The following is a 19494-nucleotide window of genomic DNA, read 5'->3' as shown; positions in this document are numbered from 1 at the left end:
ATGGCAGGGCAAAATATTTTTTCTAACATGGCAACCTTTAAAAAGTGAAAGGAGACAGAAAGAGGTGAGAAAGAATAAAACTTCATTGACTTTTTGATGGCATTTTACACACAGTACTGGTACAGAATCTAGAAAATGTGGGAAAATAGTGGCATCATATACAGTACTTAGCTACTTCTGAAGAAATTATGATGGGACCCTGAAAAAAAATTACTACGTCCAAAATGGATTTCTATACATTTTACATCAGATGAAAACGTTTGTTGTAAGATTCAGATAATTATTTAATAAAAGCTAGACATTTTAAATGAGAATAAGAAAGAAAAGTATTTCTTTGTGCCCTCCTTTCCCTGTTAATGGAGGGGGAGAGAATGAGAGGAGAAGAGGCAGCTGTGCAGCAAAGACACAGAATAACTCCAGCTTTGTGTCTTTTTCATTGTAGCTGAAGTCCGGGACAAACTGTGTTCGTTTTCCCCTCAATACGAAACGCGCAATATTTTCTCTGAATACGAGACGATTCCGTTTTTTACGGGACGGTTGGAAACTCTAATAACTAACATTATAAATAAGATAAAACAAGTTCAGCATCAATAAAATCATAGTACCCGCCCAGCAGTATATAAACTCCGTCATGCTAGCTAGCACGCAGTACGAGTTATTGTGACTGACTGTAAAAAGTCAGCATAACGAAAATAAACTCCACCTAAACTTGGTTTATATCTGACCCAGATAGACTGCAGGTCATAACTTCTTACCTGAAGTTCAGTTCACCGCCTCTGTTTCTGCTCCTCCTGCCAATTGAGTTATTTTTACACATCTCCCAGCATCTGGCCAATCCACCACCTTTCAGTGTTTATACCGTTACGGGAAAAAAAAAAAAAAAAAAGAAAAGAAACCCCATCAGCCCATAAAAACGAAAAATCACCATCGGGATGGTGATGCCCGATGGCCAGTCCAGCTATGTGGCCAGTCCAGCTATGCTTCCAGGCACGTTAGTCACACATTGAAACAGACTGACGTGCAGAGGTACAAGGCAGCCCAGGCAGAGAAATGTTGCTTTTAGACTTTGCGACTCGTTTTATTTCTCTATCTGATAAGAAAACTATTCAATCAGATAGTTATTTGTGGTGAATGAAATACGGTTACAGTTTCACGAAGTTTTAAGCACCAAATCCGAAATCCACGAACTACATTATTAAAATCCAAGATTCATCATTACTTTATACAGAAAAGCTTGACATGGTATGCAAAAAACAACAACAAAACCCCCCAAATACAAATAAACGAACAAAAAGTTTTGTAACTGTCAGTTTCCTTTTAAAATTCTTAGTGTGAACAACATTACACAAACAACCACGTGTGTGCGCATGCGCGCACATATTCGAACGCCTCGATCCCTTGTGATTCGGTAACTTTGCTTTGATCCTTCCTGACGTGGCAACTTTGCTTTGATCCCAAAACCCATAAATAGGAGCGCTCACCTATTATACTTTATGGCTTGACATTGACCTGACAGCAGCTAAAACCCTTTCGAGAAGTTTCGAGAGCATTTTCTGACAGAAACCAAAACAAGTTCAGTTTTGTTTCTAAACCAATTCAGAAAACAAACAGACACATTACACCATGTCAGCCAACCCATCCTTCGGCTCAGATGAGCGCAAAATATCTGAAGGGACCATTTTGGGAGATCACCACATGGTAGAGTCTTTCCTTGGAGAAGGAGGCTTCGGTGTTGTAACCAGGTGTCGCAATACAAAAAACAACCAAATTGTGGCTATTAAAGTCAACAAGAGCGACCCTGAAATTCTGCAACAGGCAAAACAGGAAATTTTCATCCTGGAGCAGCTGCAACGCTTGAATCCAGACAGGTGCAACATTGTTGAATGGCACGGCTATTTCCTCGATGGAGAGCGTATTTGCTTGAATTTTGAACTCCTCGATCAAAGCCTGTGGGACTACATAGGGGGCTGGAATAACCAGGGTCTCTCAATAAGAGAACTCAGGCCAATTTTGCATCAGATCGCAAATGCTCTGTTCCACCTGGGTTCTGTGGGAATAGTGCATGGTGACCTCAAACCTGCCAACATAATGGTTGTGAATCGCCATGAGTCTCCTGTCAAAGTCAAACTTATAGACTTTGGCATCGCATGTAACACTTCTGCAGTGATTACTGGTGGTACTGTGGGGACAATTGGTTATTGTGCACCTGAGATTATGCTTGGCACTCCATATGATGAAGCAATTGACATGTGGGCTCTGGGGCTGGTAGCTGTGGAGCTTGCTACAGGGGTGCCTCTCTATCCTGGGGAAGACGATTATGATGTTTTGAAATTCATAACTGAAACTCAGGGTCAGCTACCAGATCATCTTCTAGAGTCTGGCTTGTACACTAATTGCTACTTCATCGAAGATAACTACTACGAACAGCGCTGGACATTTAAGACCAAAGAACAATTTCAATACGAGACAAATTATCAATCCAAGGAAACTCGATATATAAAACTTAAGTGTCTCGATGACCTCGAACAACTACTGAAGGTAAGGCGAGGACCTGAAAATGGCCAACCATTATTTGTCAGGCTAATCAAACAGATGTTGGCCTTGGATGCAAATCAGCGCATAACACCCTCGGAGGTTCTGAAGCATCCCTTTTTCAACACTGGCCTCTCAAGGAGTGCCCCCTGTACTGACATGAATAGCACAGGGGGAGAAAACCTTGTGGTCTCTCAGCAGCCTCCAAGCTGGAAAAGTCAAGGATCGCAAAAATTCAACTGCAGTTTCCAAAACTCAGTTGAATATCCTCAAAAAGGACATGTCAACACCTCAGCCAACCCATCTTCCTCTGAAGATGATCTTGAAATATCTGAAGGGACCATTTTGGGAGATCACCACATGGTAGAGTCTTTCCTTGGAGAAGGAGGCTTTGGTGTTGTAACCAGGTGTCGCAATACAAAAAACAACCAAATTGTGGCTATTAAAGTCAACAAGAGCGACCCTGAAATACTGCAACAGGCAAAACATGAAATTTTCATCCTGGAGCAGCTGCAACGCTTGGATCCAGACAGGTGCAACATTGTTGAATGGAACGGCTATTTCCTCGATGGAGAGCGTATTTGCTTGAATTTTGAACTCCTCGATCAAAGCCTGTGGGACTACATAGGGGGCTGGAATAACCAGGGTCTCCCAATAAGAGAACTCAGGCCAATTTTGCATCAGATCGCAAATGCTCTGTTCCACCTGGGTTCTGTGGGAATAGTGCATGCTGACCTCAAACCTGCCAACATAATGGTTGTGAATCGCCATGAGTCTCCCATCAAAGTCAAACTTATAGACTTTGGCCTCGCATGTCCGCTTCTGCAGTGAGTCCTGGTTACCGTGTGGGGACGGTTGGTTATTGTGCACCCGAGGTTATGCTTGGCATTCCATATGATGAAGCAATTGACATGTGGGCTCTGGGGCTGGTAGCTGTGGAGCTTGCTACAGGGGTGCCTCTCTATCCTGGGGAAGACGATTATGATGTTTTGAAATTCATAATTGAAACTCAGGGTCAGCTACCAGATCATCTTCTAGAGTCTGGCTTGTACACTAATTGCTATTTCATCGAAGATAACTACTACGAACAGCGCTGGACATTTAAGACCAAAGAACAATTTCAATACGAGACAAATTATCAATCCAAGGAAACTCGATATATAAAACTTAAGTGTCTCGATGACCTCGAACAACTACTGAAGGTAAGGCGAGGACCTGAAAATGGCCAACCATTATTTGTCAGGCTAATCAAACAGATGTTGGCCTTGGATGCAAATCAGCGCATAACACCCTCGGAGGTTCTGAAGCATCCCTTTTTCAACACTGGCCTCTCAAGGAGTGCCCCCTGTACTGACATGAATAGCACAGGGGGAGAAAACCTTGTGGTCTCTCAGCAGCCTCCAAGCTGGAAAAGTCAAGGATCGCAAAAATTCAACTGCAGTTTCCAAAACTCAGTTGAATATCCTCAAAAAGGACATGTCAACACCTCAGCCAACCCATCTTCCTCTGAAGATGATCTTGAAATATCTGAAGGGACCATTTTGGGAGATCACCACATGGTAGAGTCTTTCCTTGGAGAAGGAGGCTTTGGTGTTGTAACCAGGTGTCGCAATACAAAAAACAACCAAATTGTGGCTATTAAAGTCAACAAGAGCGACCCTGAAATACTGCAACAGGCAAAACATGAAATTTTCATCCTGGAGCAGCTGCAACGCTTGGATCCAGACAGGTGCAACATTGTTGAATGGAACGGCTATTTCCTCGATGGAGAGCGTATTTGCTTGAATTTTGAACTCCTCGATCAAAGCCTGTGGGACTACATAGGGGGCTGGAATAACCAGGGTCTCCCAATAAGAGAACTCAGGCCAATTTTGCATCAGATCGCAAATGCTCTGTTCCACCTGGGTTCTGTGGGAATAGTGCATGCTGACCTCAAACCTGCCAACATAATGGTTGTGAATCGCCATGAGTCTCCCATCAAAGTCAAACTTATAGACTTTGGCCTCGCATGTCCCGCTTCTGCAGTGAGTCCTGGTTACCGTGTGGGGACGGTTGGTTATTGTGCACCCGAGGTTATGCTTGGCATTCCATATGATGAAGCAATTGACATGTGGGCTCTGGGGCTGGTAGCTGTGGAGCTTGCTACAGGGGTGCCTCTCTATCCTGGGGAAGACGATTATGATGTTTTGAAATTCATAATTGAAACTCAGGGTCAGCTACCAGATCATCTTCTAGAGTCTGGCTTGTACACTAATTGCTATTTCATCGAAGATAACTACTACGAACAGCGCTGGACATTTAAGACCAAAGAACAATTTCAATACGAGACAAATTATCAATCCAAGGAAACTCGATATATAAAACTTAAGTGTCTCGATGACCTCGAACAACTACTGAAGGTAAGGCGAGGACCTGAAAATGGCCAACCATTATTTGTCAGGCTAATCAAACAGATGTTGGCCTTGGATGCAAATCAGCGCATAACACCCTCGGAGGTTCTGAAGCATCCCTTTTTCAACACTGGCCTCTCAAGGAGTGCCCCCTGTACTGACATGAATAGCACAGGGGGAGAAAACCTTGTGGTCTCTCAGCAGCCTCCAAGCTGGAAAGTCAAGGATCGCAAAAATTCAACTGCAGTTTCCAAAACTCAGTTGAATATCCTCAAAAAGGACATGTCAACACCTCAGCCAACCCATCTTCCTCTGAAGATGATCTTGAAATATCTGAAGGGACCATTTGGGAGATCACCACATGGTAGAGTCTTTCCTTGGAGAAGGAGGCTTTGGTGTTGTAACCAGGTGTCGCAATACAAAAAACAACCAAATTGTGGCTATTAAAGTCAACAAGAGCTACCCTGAAATTCTGCAACAGGCAAAACATGAAATTTTCATCCTGGAGCAGCTGCAACGCTTGAATCCAGACAGGTGCAACATTGTTGAATGGAACGGCTATTTCCTCGATGGAGAGCGTATTTGCTTGAATTTTGAACTCCTCGATCAAAGCCTGTGGGACTACATAGGGGGCTGGAATAACCAGGGTCTCCCAATAAGAGAACTCAGGCCAATTTTGCATCAGATCGCAAATGCTCTGTTCCACCTGGGTTCTGTGGGAATAGTGCATGCTGACCTCAAACCTGCCAACATAATGGTTGTGAATCGCCATGAGTCTCCTGTCAAAGTCAAACTTATAGACTTTGGCCTCGCATGTCCCGCTTCTGCAGTGAGTCCTGGTTACCGTGTGGGGACGGTTGGTTATTGTGCACCCGAGGTTATGCTTGGCATTCCATATGATGAAGCAATTGACATGTGGGCTCTGGGGCTGGTAGCTGTGGAGCTTGCTACAGGGGTGCCTCTCTATCCTGGGGAAGACGATTATGATGTTTTGAAATTCATAATTGAAACTCAGGGTCAGCTACCAGATCATCTTCTAGAGTCTGGCTTGTACACTAATTGCTATTTCATCGAAGATAACTACTACGAACAGCGCTGGACATTTAAGACCAAAGAACAATTTCAATACGAGACAAATTATCAATCCAAGGAAACTCGATATATAAAACTTAAGCGTCTCGATGACCTCGAACAACTACTGAAGGTAAGGCGAGGACCTGAAAATGGCCAACAATTATTTGTCAGGCTAATCAAACAGATGTTGGCCTTGGATGCAAATCAGCGCATAACACCCTCGGAGGTTCTGAAGCATCCCTTTTTCAACACTGGCCTCTCAAGGAGTGCCCCCTGTACTGACATGAATAGCACAGGGGGAGAAAACCTTGTGGTCTCTCAGCAGCCTCCAAGCTGGAAAAGTCAAGGATCGCAAAAATTCAACTGCAGTTTCCAAAACTCAGTTGAATATCCTCAAAAAGGACATGTCAACACCTCAGCCAACCCATCTTCCTCTGAAGATGATCTTGAAATATCTGAAGGGACCATTTTGGGAGATCACCACATGGTAGAGTCTTTCCTTGGAGAAGGAGGCTTTGGTGTTGTAACCAGGTGTCGCAATACAAAAAACAACCAAATTGTGGCTATTAAAGTCAACAAGAGCGACCCTGAAATTCTGCAACAGGCAAAACATGAAATTTTCATCCTGGAGCAGCTGCAACGCTTGAATCCAGACAGGTGCAACATTGTTGAATGGAACGGCTATTTCCTCGATGGAGAGCGTATTTGCTTGAATTTTGAACTCCTCGATCAAAGCCTGTGGGACTACATAGGGGGCTGGAATAACCAGGGTCTCCCAATAAGAGAACTCAGGCCAATTTTGCATCAGATCGCAAATGCTCTGTTCCACCTGGGTTCTGTGGGAATAGTGCATGCTGACCTCAAACCTGCCAACATAATGGTTGTGAATCGCCATGAGTCTCCTGTCAAAGTCAAACTTATAGACTTTGGCCTCGCATGTCCCGCTTCTGCAGTGAGTCCTGGTTACCGTGTGGGGACGGTTGGTTATTGTGCACCCGAGGTTATGCTTGGCATTCCATATGATGAAGCAATTGACATGTGGGCTCTGGGGCTGGTAGCTGTGGAGCTTGCTACAGGGGTGCCTCTCTATCCTGGGGAAGACGATTATGATGTTTTGAAATTCATAATTGAAACTCAGGGTCAGCTACCAGATCATCTTCTAGAGTCTGGCTTGTACACTAATTGCTATTTCATCGAAGATAACTACTACGAACAGCGCTGGACATTTAAGACCAAAGAACAATTTCAATACGAGACAAATTATCAATCCAAGGAAACTCGATATATAAAACTTAAGCGTCTCGATGACCTCGAACAACTACTGAAGGTAAGGCGAGGACCTGAAAATGGCCAACAATTATTTGTCAGGCTAATCAAACAGATGTTGGCCTTGGATGCAAATCAGCGCATAACACCCTCGGAGGTTCTGAAGCATCCCTTTTCAACACTGGCCTCTCAAGGAGTGCCCCCTGTACTGACATGAATAGCACAGGGGGAGAAAACCTTGTGGTCTCTCAGCAGCCTTCAAGCTGGGAAAGTCATGGATCGCAAAAATTCAACTGCAGTTTCCAAAACTCAGTTGAATATCCTCAAAAAGGACACGTCAACACCTCAGCCAACCCATCTTCCTCTGAAGATGATCTTGAAATATCTGAAGGGACCATTTTGGGAGATCACCACGTGGTAGAGGCTTTCCTTGGAGAAGGAGGCTTCGGTGTTGTAACCAGGTGTCGCAATACAAAAAACAACCAAACTGTGGCTATTAAAGTCAACAAGAGTGACCCTGAAATTCTGCAACAGGCAAAACATGAAATTTTCATCCTGGAGCAGCTGCGACGCTTGGATCCAGACAGGTGCAACATTGTTGAATGGAACGGCTATTTCCTCGATGGAGAGCGTATTTGCTTAAATTTTGAACTCCTCGATCAAAGCCTGTGGGACTACATAGGGGGCTGGAATAACCAGGGTCTCTCAATAAGAGAACTCAGGCCAATTTTGCATCAGATCGCAAATGCTCTGTTCCACCTGGGTTCTGTGGGAATAGTGCATGCTGACCTCAAACCTGCCAACATAATGGTTGTGAATCGCCATGAGTCTCCCGTCAAAGTCAAACTTATAGACTTTGGCCTCGCATGTCCCGCTTCTGCACTGATTCCTGGTGACCGTGTGGGGACGGTTGGTTATTGTGCACCCGAAGTTATGCTTGGCATTCCATATGATGAAGCAATTGACATGTGGGCTCTGGGGCTGGTAGCTGTGGAGCTTGCTACAGGGTGCCTCTCTATCCTGGGGAAGACGATTATGATGTTTTGAAATTCATAATTGAAACTCAGGGTCAGCTACCAGATCATCTTCTAGAGTCTGGCTTGTACACTGATTGTTATTTCATCGAAGATAACTACTACGAACAGCGCTGGACATTTAAGACCAAAGAACAATTTCAATACGAGACAAATTATCAATCCAAGGAAACTCGATATATAAAACTTAAGCGTCTCGATGACCTCGAACAACTACTGAAGGTAAGGCGAGGACCTGAAAATGGCCAACAATTATTTGTCAGGCTAATCAAACAGATGTTGGCCTTGGATGCAAATCAGCGCATAACACCCTCGGAGGTTCTGAAGCATCCCTTTTTCAACACTGGCCTCTCAAGGAGTGCCCCCTGTACTGACATGAATAGCACAGGGGGAGAAAACCTTGTGGTCTCTCAGCAGCCTTCAAGCTGGAAAAGTCAAGGATCGCAAAAATTCAACTGCAGTTTCCAAAACTCAGTTGAATTTCCTCAAAAAGGACACGTCAACACCTCAGCCAACCCATCTTCCTCTGAAGATGATCTTGAAATATCTGAAGGGACCATTTTGGGAGATCACCACATGGTAGAGTCTTTCCTTGGAGAAGGAGGCTTTGGTGTTGTAACCAGGTGTCGCAATACAAAAAACAACCAAATTGTGGCTATTAAAGTCAACAAGAGCGACCCTGAAATTCTGCAACAGGCAAAACATGAAATTTTCATCCTGGAGCAGCTGCGACGCTTGGATCCAGACAGGTGCAACATTGTTGAATGGAACGGCTATTTCCTCGATGGAGAGCGTATTTGTTTAAATTTTGAACTCCTCGATCAAAGCCTGTGGGACTACATAGGGGGCTGGAATAACCAGGGTCTCCCAATAAGAGAACTCAGGCCAATTTTGCATCAGATCGCAAATGCTCTGTTCCACCTGGGTTCTGTGGGAATAGTGCATGCTGACCTCAAACCTGCCAACATAATGGTTGTGAATCGCCATGAGTCTCCCATCAAAGTCAAACTTATAGACTTTGGCCTCGCATGTCCCGCTTCTGCACTGATTCCTGGTTACCGTGTGGGGACGGTTGGTTATTGTGCACCCGAGGTTATGCTTGGCATTCCATATGATGAAGCAATTGACATGTGGGCTCTGGGGCTGGTAGCTGTGGAGCTTGCTACAGGGGTGCCTCTCTATCCTGGGCAAGACGATTATGATGTTTTGAAATTCATAATTGAAACTCAGGGTCAGCTACCAGATCATCTTCTAGAGTCTGGCTTGTACACTCATTACTATTTCATCAAAGATAACTACTACGAACAGCGCTGGACATTTAAGACCAAAGAACAATTTCAATACGAGACAAATTATCAATCCAAGGAAACTCGATATATAAAACTTAAGTGTCTCGATGACCTCGAACAACTACTGAAGGTAAGGCGAGGACCTGAAAATGGCCAACCATTATTTGTCAGGCTAATCAAACAGATGTTGGCCTTGGATGCAAATCAGCGCATAACACCTTTGGAGGTTCTGAAGCATCCCTTTTTTCAACCCTGGCCTCTCTAGGAGACCACCCTGCACTGACATGAATAGCACAGGGGTATGAAACCTTGTGCTTTCTCAGCAATCATCTGATTGTTGGGGTTGCCAAAACTCTAGGGAAGCTAGCAATTCTTTTAAAAAAAAAGCCCAAAATAATAACAACAACAAAAACAACCAATGAATATGGTCTTAAAATTAGGCACAATTTGGCTTAAATTCCACTGATTAATCTGTGGAGCAGCAGTCAACTTACCATCACATCAGTCCTTCAATCAGACCTACAACAACTGTCTTCCTTCTCTCACCCCAACCGGTCACAGCAGATGGCCGCCCCTCCCTGAGCCTGGTTCTGCTGGAGGTTTCTTCCTATTAAAAGGGAGTTTTTCCTCCCCACTGTCGCCAAAGTGCTTGCTCATAGGGGGTCATATGATTGTTGGGTTCTCTGTATGTATTATTGTAGGGTCTACCTTACAATAATACATACGGGGGTCATATGATTGTTGGGTTCTCTGTATGTATTATTGTAGGGTCTACCTTACAATAATACATACAGCCTTGAAGTGACTGGTGGTGTGATTTGCTGCTATATCAATAAAATTGAATTGAATTTGTTAGATTTGTATTGTGATTGTCATTTATGCTTAGAAATATCTACTTATATTCTTAGAGTTTTATAATTAGGTGTAGATTGGTAGAGGTTTGATCCTTAATAGTCTGCAAGCTTTGTGTGCATTCCAGAGCTCTCTGACTTTCACACCCACATTTTAGGAGCATGGGAGAGGTCGTACCTTGTCTTATTGTTTTATGGTAGGATAAACGTATCTATATCTGTTTTAGGCTAAGTGCCTTTTGTTTAGATGGACGGCTCTGGGGAGTCTTCCTGGGGTCACAGTTTGACCCCCACACACAAATACACACACACACACACACACACACACACGGTATTCTTTGTTCACATGTATACCTATATAAGAGGTCATATGTTAATGACCCTATGCATATTCATGTAACCACAATAAAAGAGCAGTGTTACGGGGGAGCGGACGAGAGCAACTGGGGTCAAGCGAAGGAACGGCGCCTGTCCAGTTCTCTCCCGTGCACGTGAAACATAAAGAATGTTGCCTACTCGTGTCTTGCTTGCTGTGGAATTACATTGCCTTCAACGTTCCAGCGAATAGGTTCAAGCTACAAACCTATAAGAATTCAAGATGAATTCGGAACTAATTGGAAATAAACTGGATATTAATTAATTAATTTGAGCATCAAATATTGTTGTTTGTAATTCTTTATAAATATATATAAATATAGTGCTACTCTTCTACTGTTTAAATTGCTACTGTTTAAAACTGACTCGTTTATTCATACACTTGAGCATAAAAACACACACAGACACACACAGACACACACACACACACACACACACACACACTGTACAGTACCAGTCAGTGCTTACATACTAGTTCTTTCCCCTACTTTTTCATGCTCACTGGTACAAATGCCTGTTACTAGAGCTAAATGCTATCAATGTACTCTCACAGTTATCGAACTGTACAAATGCATACAAAATAACACTCACGTAAACATAACTGTGCACTAGTTTGCCCTTATTGCTGCAGTGTGTTTCAAATCACTTTGAATAAAGCTCAGCTTCTCTCAAGCTCTCTCTCTGTCTCTCTCTTACACACACACACACACATACACAGTATGTAACGTTTCAGCATCTTGTCTTGTAAGCTTTTAACTTTCTTCTGTCCAGCAATGCATATTCCAAACTTAAAGTCTGAATTGCTCCTCCTCTTTCTAGGTTCTAACAATATCTCTTCTTAAGATCTTGATTAAGACCAGAGTAAACTAAATGGATGAATGGAAACTAGGAACAATGTTCAGAGAGTAAAGTATCTCTTATTTTAAGCCTCATCTATTTAAACGACGTGGTGTCTGTTTTGTAAATCATCAACCTTTTACAGCTGAGAGGAAACAGTCAGCTGGAGGCTTCAGAAAGAGTCATCCCTAGAACTGCAACCATAGCTGGACTGGCCATTGGGCATACGGGGCATTCGCCCGGTGGGCCGATGGTTTTTTGTTTGTTAGTTTTTTTGTAACGGTATAAACAATTAAAAATGGTGGATTGGCCAATTGGTCATGATCGACTCTGGGCTGGACCAATTACAGCCGATGAGGTCGAACTTTAAAGTTCCGTATTTAGGTGTAAAGGAACGCGATTTGTCCCGAACTTCAGCAAAAATAATTAAAAAAAAGACACAAAGCTGGAGTTATTGTGTGTCTTTACGCTGCATAGCTGCCTCTTCTTCTCTCATTCTCTCCCCCTCCATCTCCTGTTGCTACTTCAATCATGAAACTGATCAATGATCAGCTGATCGGCTTTGCAGTCCTTTGTTTATTCCCCACTTTGCGCCAGAAAGACGAAACCAGCGGATGTCGAGCTAAACAACAGCAGCACGTTTAAGCTTGATAAGCTATTGTTATAATTTATTTAATATGACTTTCTAGTATCAGCTGACGTTTGCTGGAGCCACAGCCGTAAAGGTGCTGGTCAACACACAGTCAACACAGTTTCCCTCTTACCAGATATCCTAACCGATATCTGGTGAGAGGGAAACATGAAGATGAAACCAGGAGATGTCCTTACTGAATCATCAGAGTTATGAACTGTTTCTGAGAGACAAATAACACCAGGATCCTTTTCTACGTAGCTGACAGCTGGTAACTATGCAGGGGAGGGTCTAGCAAAGTTTTGCCAGGGGGCCAGGTAGGGCATTAACAGGGAAAGGGGGGCACAGAGAAATACTTCTCTTTCCTATTCTTACTTAAAATGTCTAGGTTTTAATAAATACAATCGAATCTTACAACCAAAGTGGTCATCTGATGTAAAATATATAAAAATTCATTATTGTATATAGTAAATATTAAGTCTACCATATGCCCTAATAAGCTATAGTACTTCTTCCTTTGGGAAGGTACCATGTGCGCAGTCTGCAATTCTGTTGCAGAAAGATGTTGAATCTATTTAATTACTGTAGAAAAATAATTGGTTTCTGTGCATTTGTTTTACCCTGGCAATAAATTAAAGTCGATTACGTCGATTAAGCATCATGAGGCGGAGGGTGGGGGGTGGTTCCCTATTTTTTTGCTGGGAGTTGGCAACCCTGTTAGTTAGGTATATGTAATTATTGATTAGGTGGTTTGATATTTCCGGTAAGTACTGTTTAAAATACCAGAATAGGGAGGATGGTGTAGGTTTAAGTTTATTAGATTGATACATATATACCAACAAGACAGTGTACATCACTGTGACAACAGCATTTGTTTTCACTCAAAGGCTTTATGGCTTTTCCTATAATACCTGGTGGGCCGTTCTCTAGTCAAAATGCCCGGGCTGATTTTTTTTCCCAGTCCAGTCCTGCCTTAGACGCATTGGGCTTACTGTATGTCCAGGAAGTTCTCATGAACACAACAGGCCTATGCATTTATTTAATTCTACACGTTGTATACGACAAGGTTTTTTCCCACAGTCTCTGAAGTACAGCGCGGTCATATGTGACATGTTTGTTTCCATGTTATGTGTCCGTTTGTAAAAGCAGAGAGTGGATGGATGCTGCATTACAGCACAGATCAGGGAGCAATAACTTTGGGGGGACTTGAGGGAAATGAAAAGCGCTCAGTGGTGCAGGCTGGCTTTGACTAACTGTAGCAACATTGTTCTTGGCTAAATTCTCTGGCATCCTATTTGCTTATCCTAGGAGGAGCTGGAGAGTAGTGAAATACCCTGCAATAACAGATACTTAAGGATTTTCTAAGCTCATCCACTTAAATTTCACATAAATGCCTCAGTGAACGCTGGCTGAAAAAAAAAACAGTACACAGTAAGTTTACTCCTCTGTGTTTGCACCAAGGACGATTGTCTAGACACAACATGTCTTCAATTTTGGTCGTGTGCAAAGTGAATGTGTGTCAAGTTCTTTTATATAACTGTACATGTGAGGACCTTAAAAACAATCTTAAGGATCTAAGAGTGCCCATGTACTTGAGGGGAAATTATTTGTACACTTGTTCATAGTCAGGGCTGGACTGGGACAAAAAATCAGCCCGGGCATTTTGACTAGAGACTGGCCCACCAGGTATTATGGGAAAAACCATAAAGCCTTTGAATGAAAACAAACGTCGTTGTGACAGTGATGTACACTGTCTTGTTGGTATATATGTATCAATCTAGAACTTAACTTAAACCTACACCATCCTCCCTATTCTGGTATTCTAAACAGTACTCAGCTGAAACCCAAAGACTGCTTGGTTTACCTCCTGAACTATCTACAACATATCGTGGAAACTTGAAATTAAGACAGAGAAGACTAGAGGTGAGACATGACCATTACTGAATATTAAAAATAATACATGACAGATTTAGTGATATTTTCATAAACTATTTATTTACCACATCAATAAACAGCATGGCAGGGCAAAATATTTTTTCTAACATGGCAACCTTTAAAAAGTGAAAGGAGACAGAAAGAAAGGTGAGAAAGAATAAAACTTCCTCACTCAAAACTTACCATCAAAACTTAATTTTGATGGTATTTTACACACAGTACTGGTACAGTATGTAGAAAATGTGGGAAAATACTGGCATCATATACAGTACTTACTTCTGAAGAAATTATGTTGGGACCCTGAAAAAAATTACTATGTACAATAATGGATTTCTGTACATTTGACATCAGATGAAAACTTTGGTTGTATGATTCAGATAATTATTTGTTAAAAGCTAGAAATTTTAAATGAGAATAAGAAAGAAACGTGTTTTTTGTGCCCCCCTTTCCCTGTTAATGCCCTACCTGGCCCCCTGGCAAAACTTTGCAAGACCCGCCCCAGCACAGTTACCAGCTGTCAGCTACTTAGAAAAGGATCCTGGTGTTATTTGTCTCCCAGAAACAGTTCATAACTTCCCTTCAACCCTTCATCCCTCCAGCAAACATCAGCTGATACTAGAAATTAATATTAAATAAATTCTAACAACAGCTCATCAAATTTAAAGGTGCTTCTGTTGTTTAACGCGACCTCCGCTGGTTTGCTCTTTCTGACGCAGAGAGAAAAGCCGATCAGCTGATCATTGATCATTGATCAGCTGATCGGGACAAATCGCGTTGCTTTTCACCTCAACTTTAAAGTTCGACCTCCTCGGCTGTAATTGGTCCAGCCCAATCCATGATGACCAACTGGCCAATAAACCACTATTCATTTATACCGTTGAAAAAAGAAAGAAAGAAAGAAAGAAAACCCCATCGGCCCATAAAAACGAAAAATCACGAGCGGCCCACCGGGCAAATGCCCGGTATGCCCGATGGCCAGTCCAGCTATGTGGGGAGGTAATTAGTTTGTTTTTTTTTCACACATGACCAAGTAGGTTTTGATATGTTTTCCCTCTTAAATAAATGAAATCATAATTTAAAAACTGCATTTTGTATATTACTTAGGTTGTCTGATATTGAAATTTGTTTGATGATCTGAACCAAGTGTAACAAATATTACGGTGGCCCCTAGAGACAAAGCACGTACAAACTCCAAAGCACATGCAAACTCCAAAACACATGCAAAATCCAAAACACTTGCAAAATCCAAAACACTTGCAAAATCCAAAACACTTGCAAACTCCAAAACACTTGCAAAATCCAAAACACTTGCAAACTCCAAAACACTTGCAAAATCCAAAACACTTGCAAACTCCAAAACACATGCAAACTCCAAAACACTTGCAAATTCCAAAACACAACGGAAGTGCTCCAGGACGCTAGGGGCAGTGTTGAGCTTTCGTTACCTAGTAACTACACAAGCCAGGAAGTACCAATGACCGGATTTGGGCTCTATCCCAATTCAGGGTCTGCAGCCTTAAAGGCCACATTTTAAGGACGATTATGTCACAGCGACACGACGAAGGCTGTCCCAATTCAAAGGCTGCTCGAAATGCGGCCCTCAAATGCGTCCTTAATTTCCCTGAATTTTAAGGATGGGTCGGTGTAGCCTTCATGGCCCAACATATCCCAGATTTCATAGCGCGGCCGTGGTGTGGATAATTTTGCCGAAAAAAACGGCGGAAGCGGAGCCGCCAAAGAGTAAACTTTCAGAAGTAAGTACTGAATATTATGTCACTTATTTATGCGCAAATGTTTTTATAATGAAGAACATTAAAACATTACTGTTGGCCACATGTCAGCAAAGTTAAGTGACATTAGTGATGTTTGTACTAACTTGGTTTTAAAGCCTTTACTTCAAAATATATGCCGTTCAATAGTTGACTTTAATCTTACAGAGAATGTGATGATTTTATGGATAATTAAAGTCAGTCATATATCCACAAACACAACAAGCTGAAAGTCAGTGATGCTGCTCGGTTTGCAGTCCTGAATATGACGGCACAAGCAGGATTCACTGCACTGTTAATGTTAGCTATGTTATATTGCTGCCTCTGTTCGGTGGTGTCGAGCCAAACGGACTTTAACGTGTGTTTGAACGAGCTGACGGTTCACTCGTTAAGCTGAAAGAAAGATGCTTTAATCACAGGAGTCACACATGTGTCCACTGGACCATCTGGGAACTCTTCTTGTTTAGCACTCGTAATAACACAAACACTAAATCCTCCTTCTCTTGTGCTGTTTTGTAGCAGTGTGTACACCTGAGACTGTCACCTGTCTGTCTGTCCTGCACTCTCTCTCTGTTTCTTTCTCTCTGATTGTGGAATAAAAGTATGAACATGTATTTATAAGTTACACTTGTGTTTGAATCCTGCAGCTTATCACACATTTGATTTCCATGTGTGACGACTGCAAGTGTCCAGAGTGAGGACAGACTGAGGGACCCACTGCTGCACATCATCTGTGAGGCTTTGCACCCCTGATGATCCACCAGGACAAACTCAGCAGTGTGTGAGGAAGAGGAGGAGGAAGAGCCAGCAGCAGCTGACAGATGGAGAGAATAGACAGACTGTTCCCTGTTTGTGAAGGACTGCTAGGAAAGTTTAACATAACTAATTGTCTGTCCTGAATCAGTCTTATTAGGTAATGTTCAAATAATGTTATCATCCCAGTGTTTTCAGTGTGGGAGAAAGTACTCAGGGCCTTCAAGTTACACACTATGAAAGGCAGCAACAAGTTTAATATTCAGAAACCTAAAGTATGTATCAGCAGCAGAATGGAGCTAAAAATAAATGTTTGTTTCAGTTCTATGAAGCTTTGAGTATTTTGGATTAGTAGCACTGCTGTGTTTGTTGCATCATATTGCTGTAACTGTTTATATGCTTTATATATTCTGAGGTAAGTTGATCTATAGTGTTACATCATATTCTATAAGGATGTTATGTGTTTGTATACTTTCTGCCCAGTTTGACCCATTTAGCAGAAGTCAGCCTGTTTAAGGCTCTGATATCTATTCTGTATGACTTAAAGCAGTTATGACATGCTCTGATTTTCTCACCCAATAAAGGAATATTTAATATATCAGTCTACTCTTCATTTTATCAGAAACAGTTATCACAGTTTGTACATTTTCTTTTTATAAATATATGTAAGCAATGAGCCAAATTTAGCAATGCCAACATACTGAAGGAACAACATTTGTCTCTTATATATGATACACCTATATATGCACTGTCAAAGATACTTCTCTTTGAGTGAAGATTTAAGGTGATAAGACATATAGATAACTGCAACTTGAATCTGTACTGAGGCTCAGTATTTGACACAGAGTTCATGTTCACTGCTGTAATAGCTAATAATGATTAATATAATAACTATAATATTGGCCATATTATATTTACATTACCAAAGTGATATGACTTTAGTCTCATGAACAACATTAGCTAATTGTTATTTACTAACTAATCTTAAATGACTGTTCATTACAGAAATGAAGCCCAAAAATCATGTTTTACAGTCCTGTGGTCTCAGCCTCAGATACTTATCAAATCACACAAAGCTCTTGTAGAAACAAACAAACAAATGAACAAAATATGTTCTCCTTCATTTCTGTCAAACAAAGTTGTATGACACGTTTCCAGCGGTTAGTATCATGGTTGCTAGGCAACCTGGGAAGCGCGACGGAGACTAGACCGTCCCATACAGACAAACTTGCCGTTTATTTTGCAAATTGAGCTCAACACTGCCCCTAGCGTCCTGGAGCACTTCCGTTGTGATTTGGAGTTTGCAAGTGTTTTGGATTTTGCAAGTGTTTTGGAGTTTGCAAGTGTTTTGGATTTTGCATGTGTTTTGGAGTTTGCAAGTGTTTTGGATTTTGCAAGTGTTTTGGAGTTTGCAAGTGTTTTGGATTTTGCAAGTGTTTTGGATTTTGCATGTGTTTTGGAGTTTGCAAGTGTTTTGGAGTTTGCAAGTGTTTTGGATTTTGCAAGTGTTTTGGAGTTTGCAAGTGTTTTGGATTTTGCAAGTGTTTTGGAGTTTGCAAGTGTTTTGGATTTTGCAAGTGTTTTGGAGTTTGCAAGTGTTTTGGAGTTTGCATGTGTTTTGGAGTTTGTACGTGCTTTGTCTCTAGGGGCCACCGTAAAATATGGACAAAAAAAATTACTTTTTTTACAGCACTGCATAAAGAAATGAGATGTGGATCCAGATTAGGGTTGCCAACTGTCCCGTTTTAGCCGGGACATCTCCTTTACCTGCAATGTCATTTCCTGAGCAACAGATGGCACTCTTACAAATATCAAATCTGATTTGACTGCAATTGTATCAGACGAGTGTTTGTGCCCAGTTAGTGACGGTCCCTCACGAACACCATATATGAGGAGTAATGCGTGATTCGTAAAATTACGGCGCCGTTTGGCCTCCGTACAATAGAAACCTGGCAAACTGATGCCTTTATTTGCAGCATTTGATTTGATTTTTTTTTTTTTTTGCTCGTTTGTGATTTCTGTCATCATTTACTGCATTTTTCTTTATTGATTTAGATGAGGTATTGATTAAAGTGAATGCCAAAGATTTACTGTATTTTTAATGTACGAATATGAACACACAGTGCATATTTACACTATGCCCACATGGCTGTGCACGCCAGAGTCTCCATTATTTGATAGTTTAAAAGTTGGCAACCCTAATCAAGACTTTTGCACAATAATGTATCAAACCAAATCCTGTCTGTAGCTATACAAAATATTTACCACTATATTTACTGTCAAAAGCGGTGTTAATCTTCTCATCTAACTCCTTGCAGGAAAAGAAATCGCTCACTTCCCTAAACAGTCCCTCGATTTCTATAAACTTACTTCCCATTGACGTAAAGTGGAAACACCGTAAGTCCAGTCTAATCCTGCCATTGTCCACTTTATCTGGCAAAAATGGTCACTGGTAACGATTTGTAGAGAAAACAGAAACTGCGAGCGAAAGGGGGAAGTGGGCGGGACCCGATTTAACTTTCCTCATCTTCCAGGCCGGTGACTGAAGTGAAAACGAATGAGAATGAAGAATGCCGTTGATTGACACATGACCTGGTAGTAAATATAATAGAGGGTCACCCGGGCAACCGCAGCTTGGAAATTCCGCCGTCAGCTTCAAAGCGATGCGCGAGGAACGAATCGCTTCGTGCGTGAATGCAGCTACAGTCCTAACAAACGCTCCAGCCTGTGTCTGTTTGTTTACAGGATCTCAGAATGA

General features: G+C 41.9%; 1 protein-coding gene across 5 annotated transcripts in view; it reads right to left on the bottom strand.

Moving 5' to 3' along the window:
* The window catches only part of gckr (glucokinase (hexokinase 4) regulator), a 36930-nt gene extending 17673 nt beyond the window's left edge, over positions 1–19257 (bottom strand). For 2 of the 5 annotated variants that reach the window (XM_025903093.1, XM_025903094.1), the window contains exon 1: positions 19107–19256. In XM_025903093.1, coding sequence (XP_025758878.1) covers positions 19107–19157 — 51 coding nt within the window. In that variant the 5' untranslated portion in view covers positions 19158–19256. Of the gene's footprint in view, positions 1–19106 lie in introns of all 5 variants that reach the window. The other 3 variants (XM_025903095.1, XM_025903096.1, XM_025903099.1) reach the window with 3 other exon arrangements.
* Positions 19258–19494: the final 237 nt, after the last annotated feature.

The sequence above is a fragment of the Oreochromis niloticus genome, linkage group LG23 (genome assembly GCF_001858045.2).
Source record: "Oreochromis niloticus isolate F11D_XX linkage group LG23, O_niloticus_UMD_NMBU, whole genome shotgun sequence".
Lineage (NCBI taxonomy): Eukaryota > Metazoa > Chordata > Actinopteri > Cichliformes > Cichlidae > Oreochromis > Oreochromis niloticus.
The sequence above is the reverse complement of the archived record's forward strand: the minus strand, read 5'-3'. Positions and strand labels throughout refer to the sequence as shown.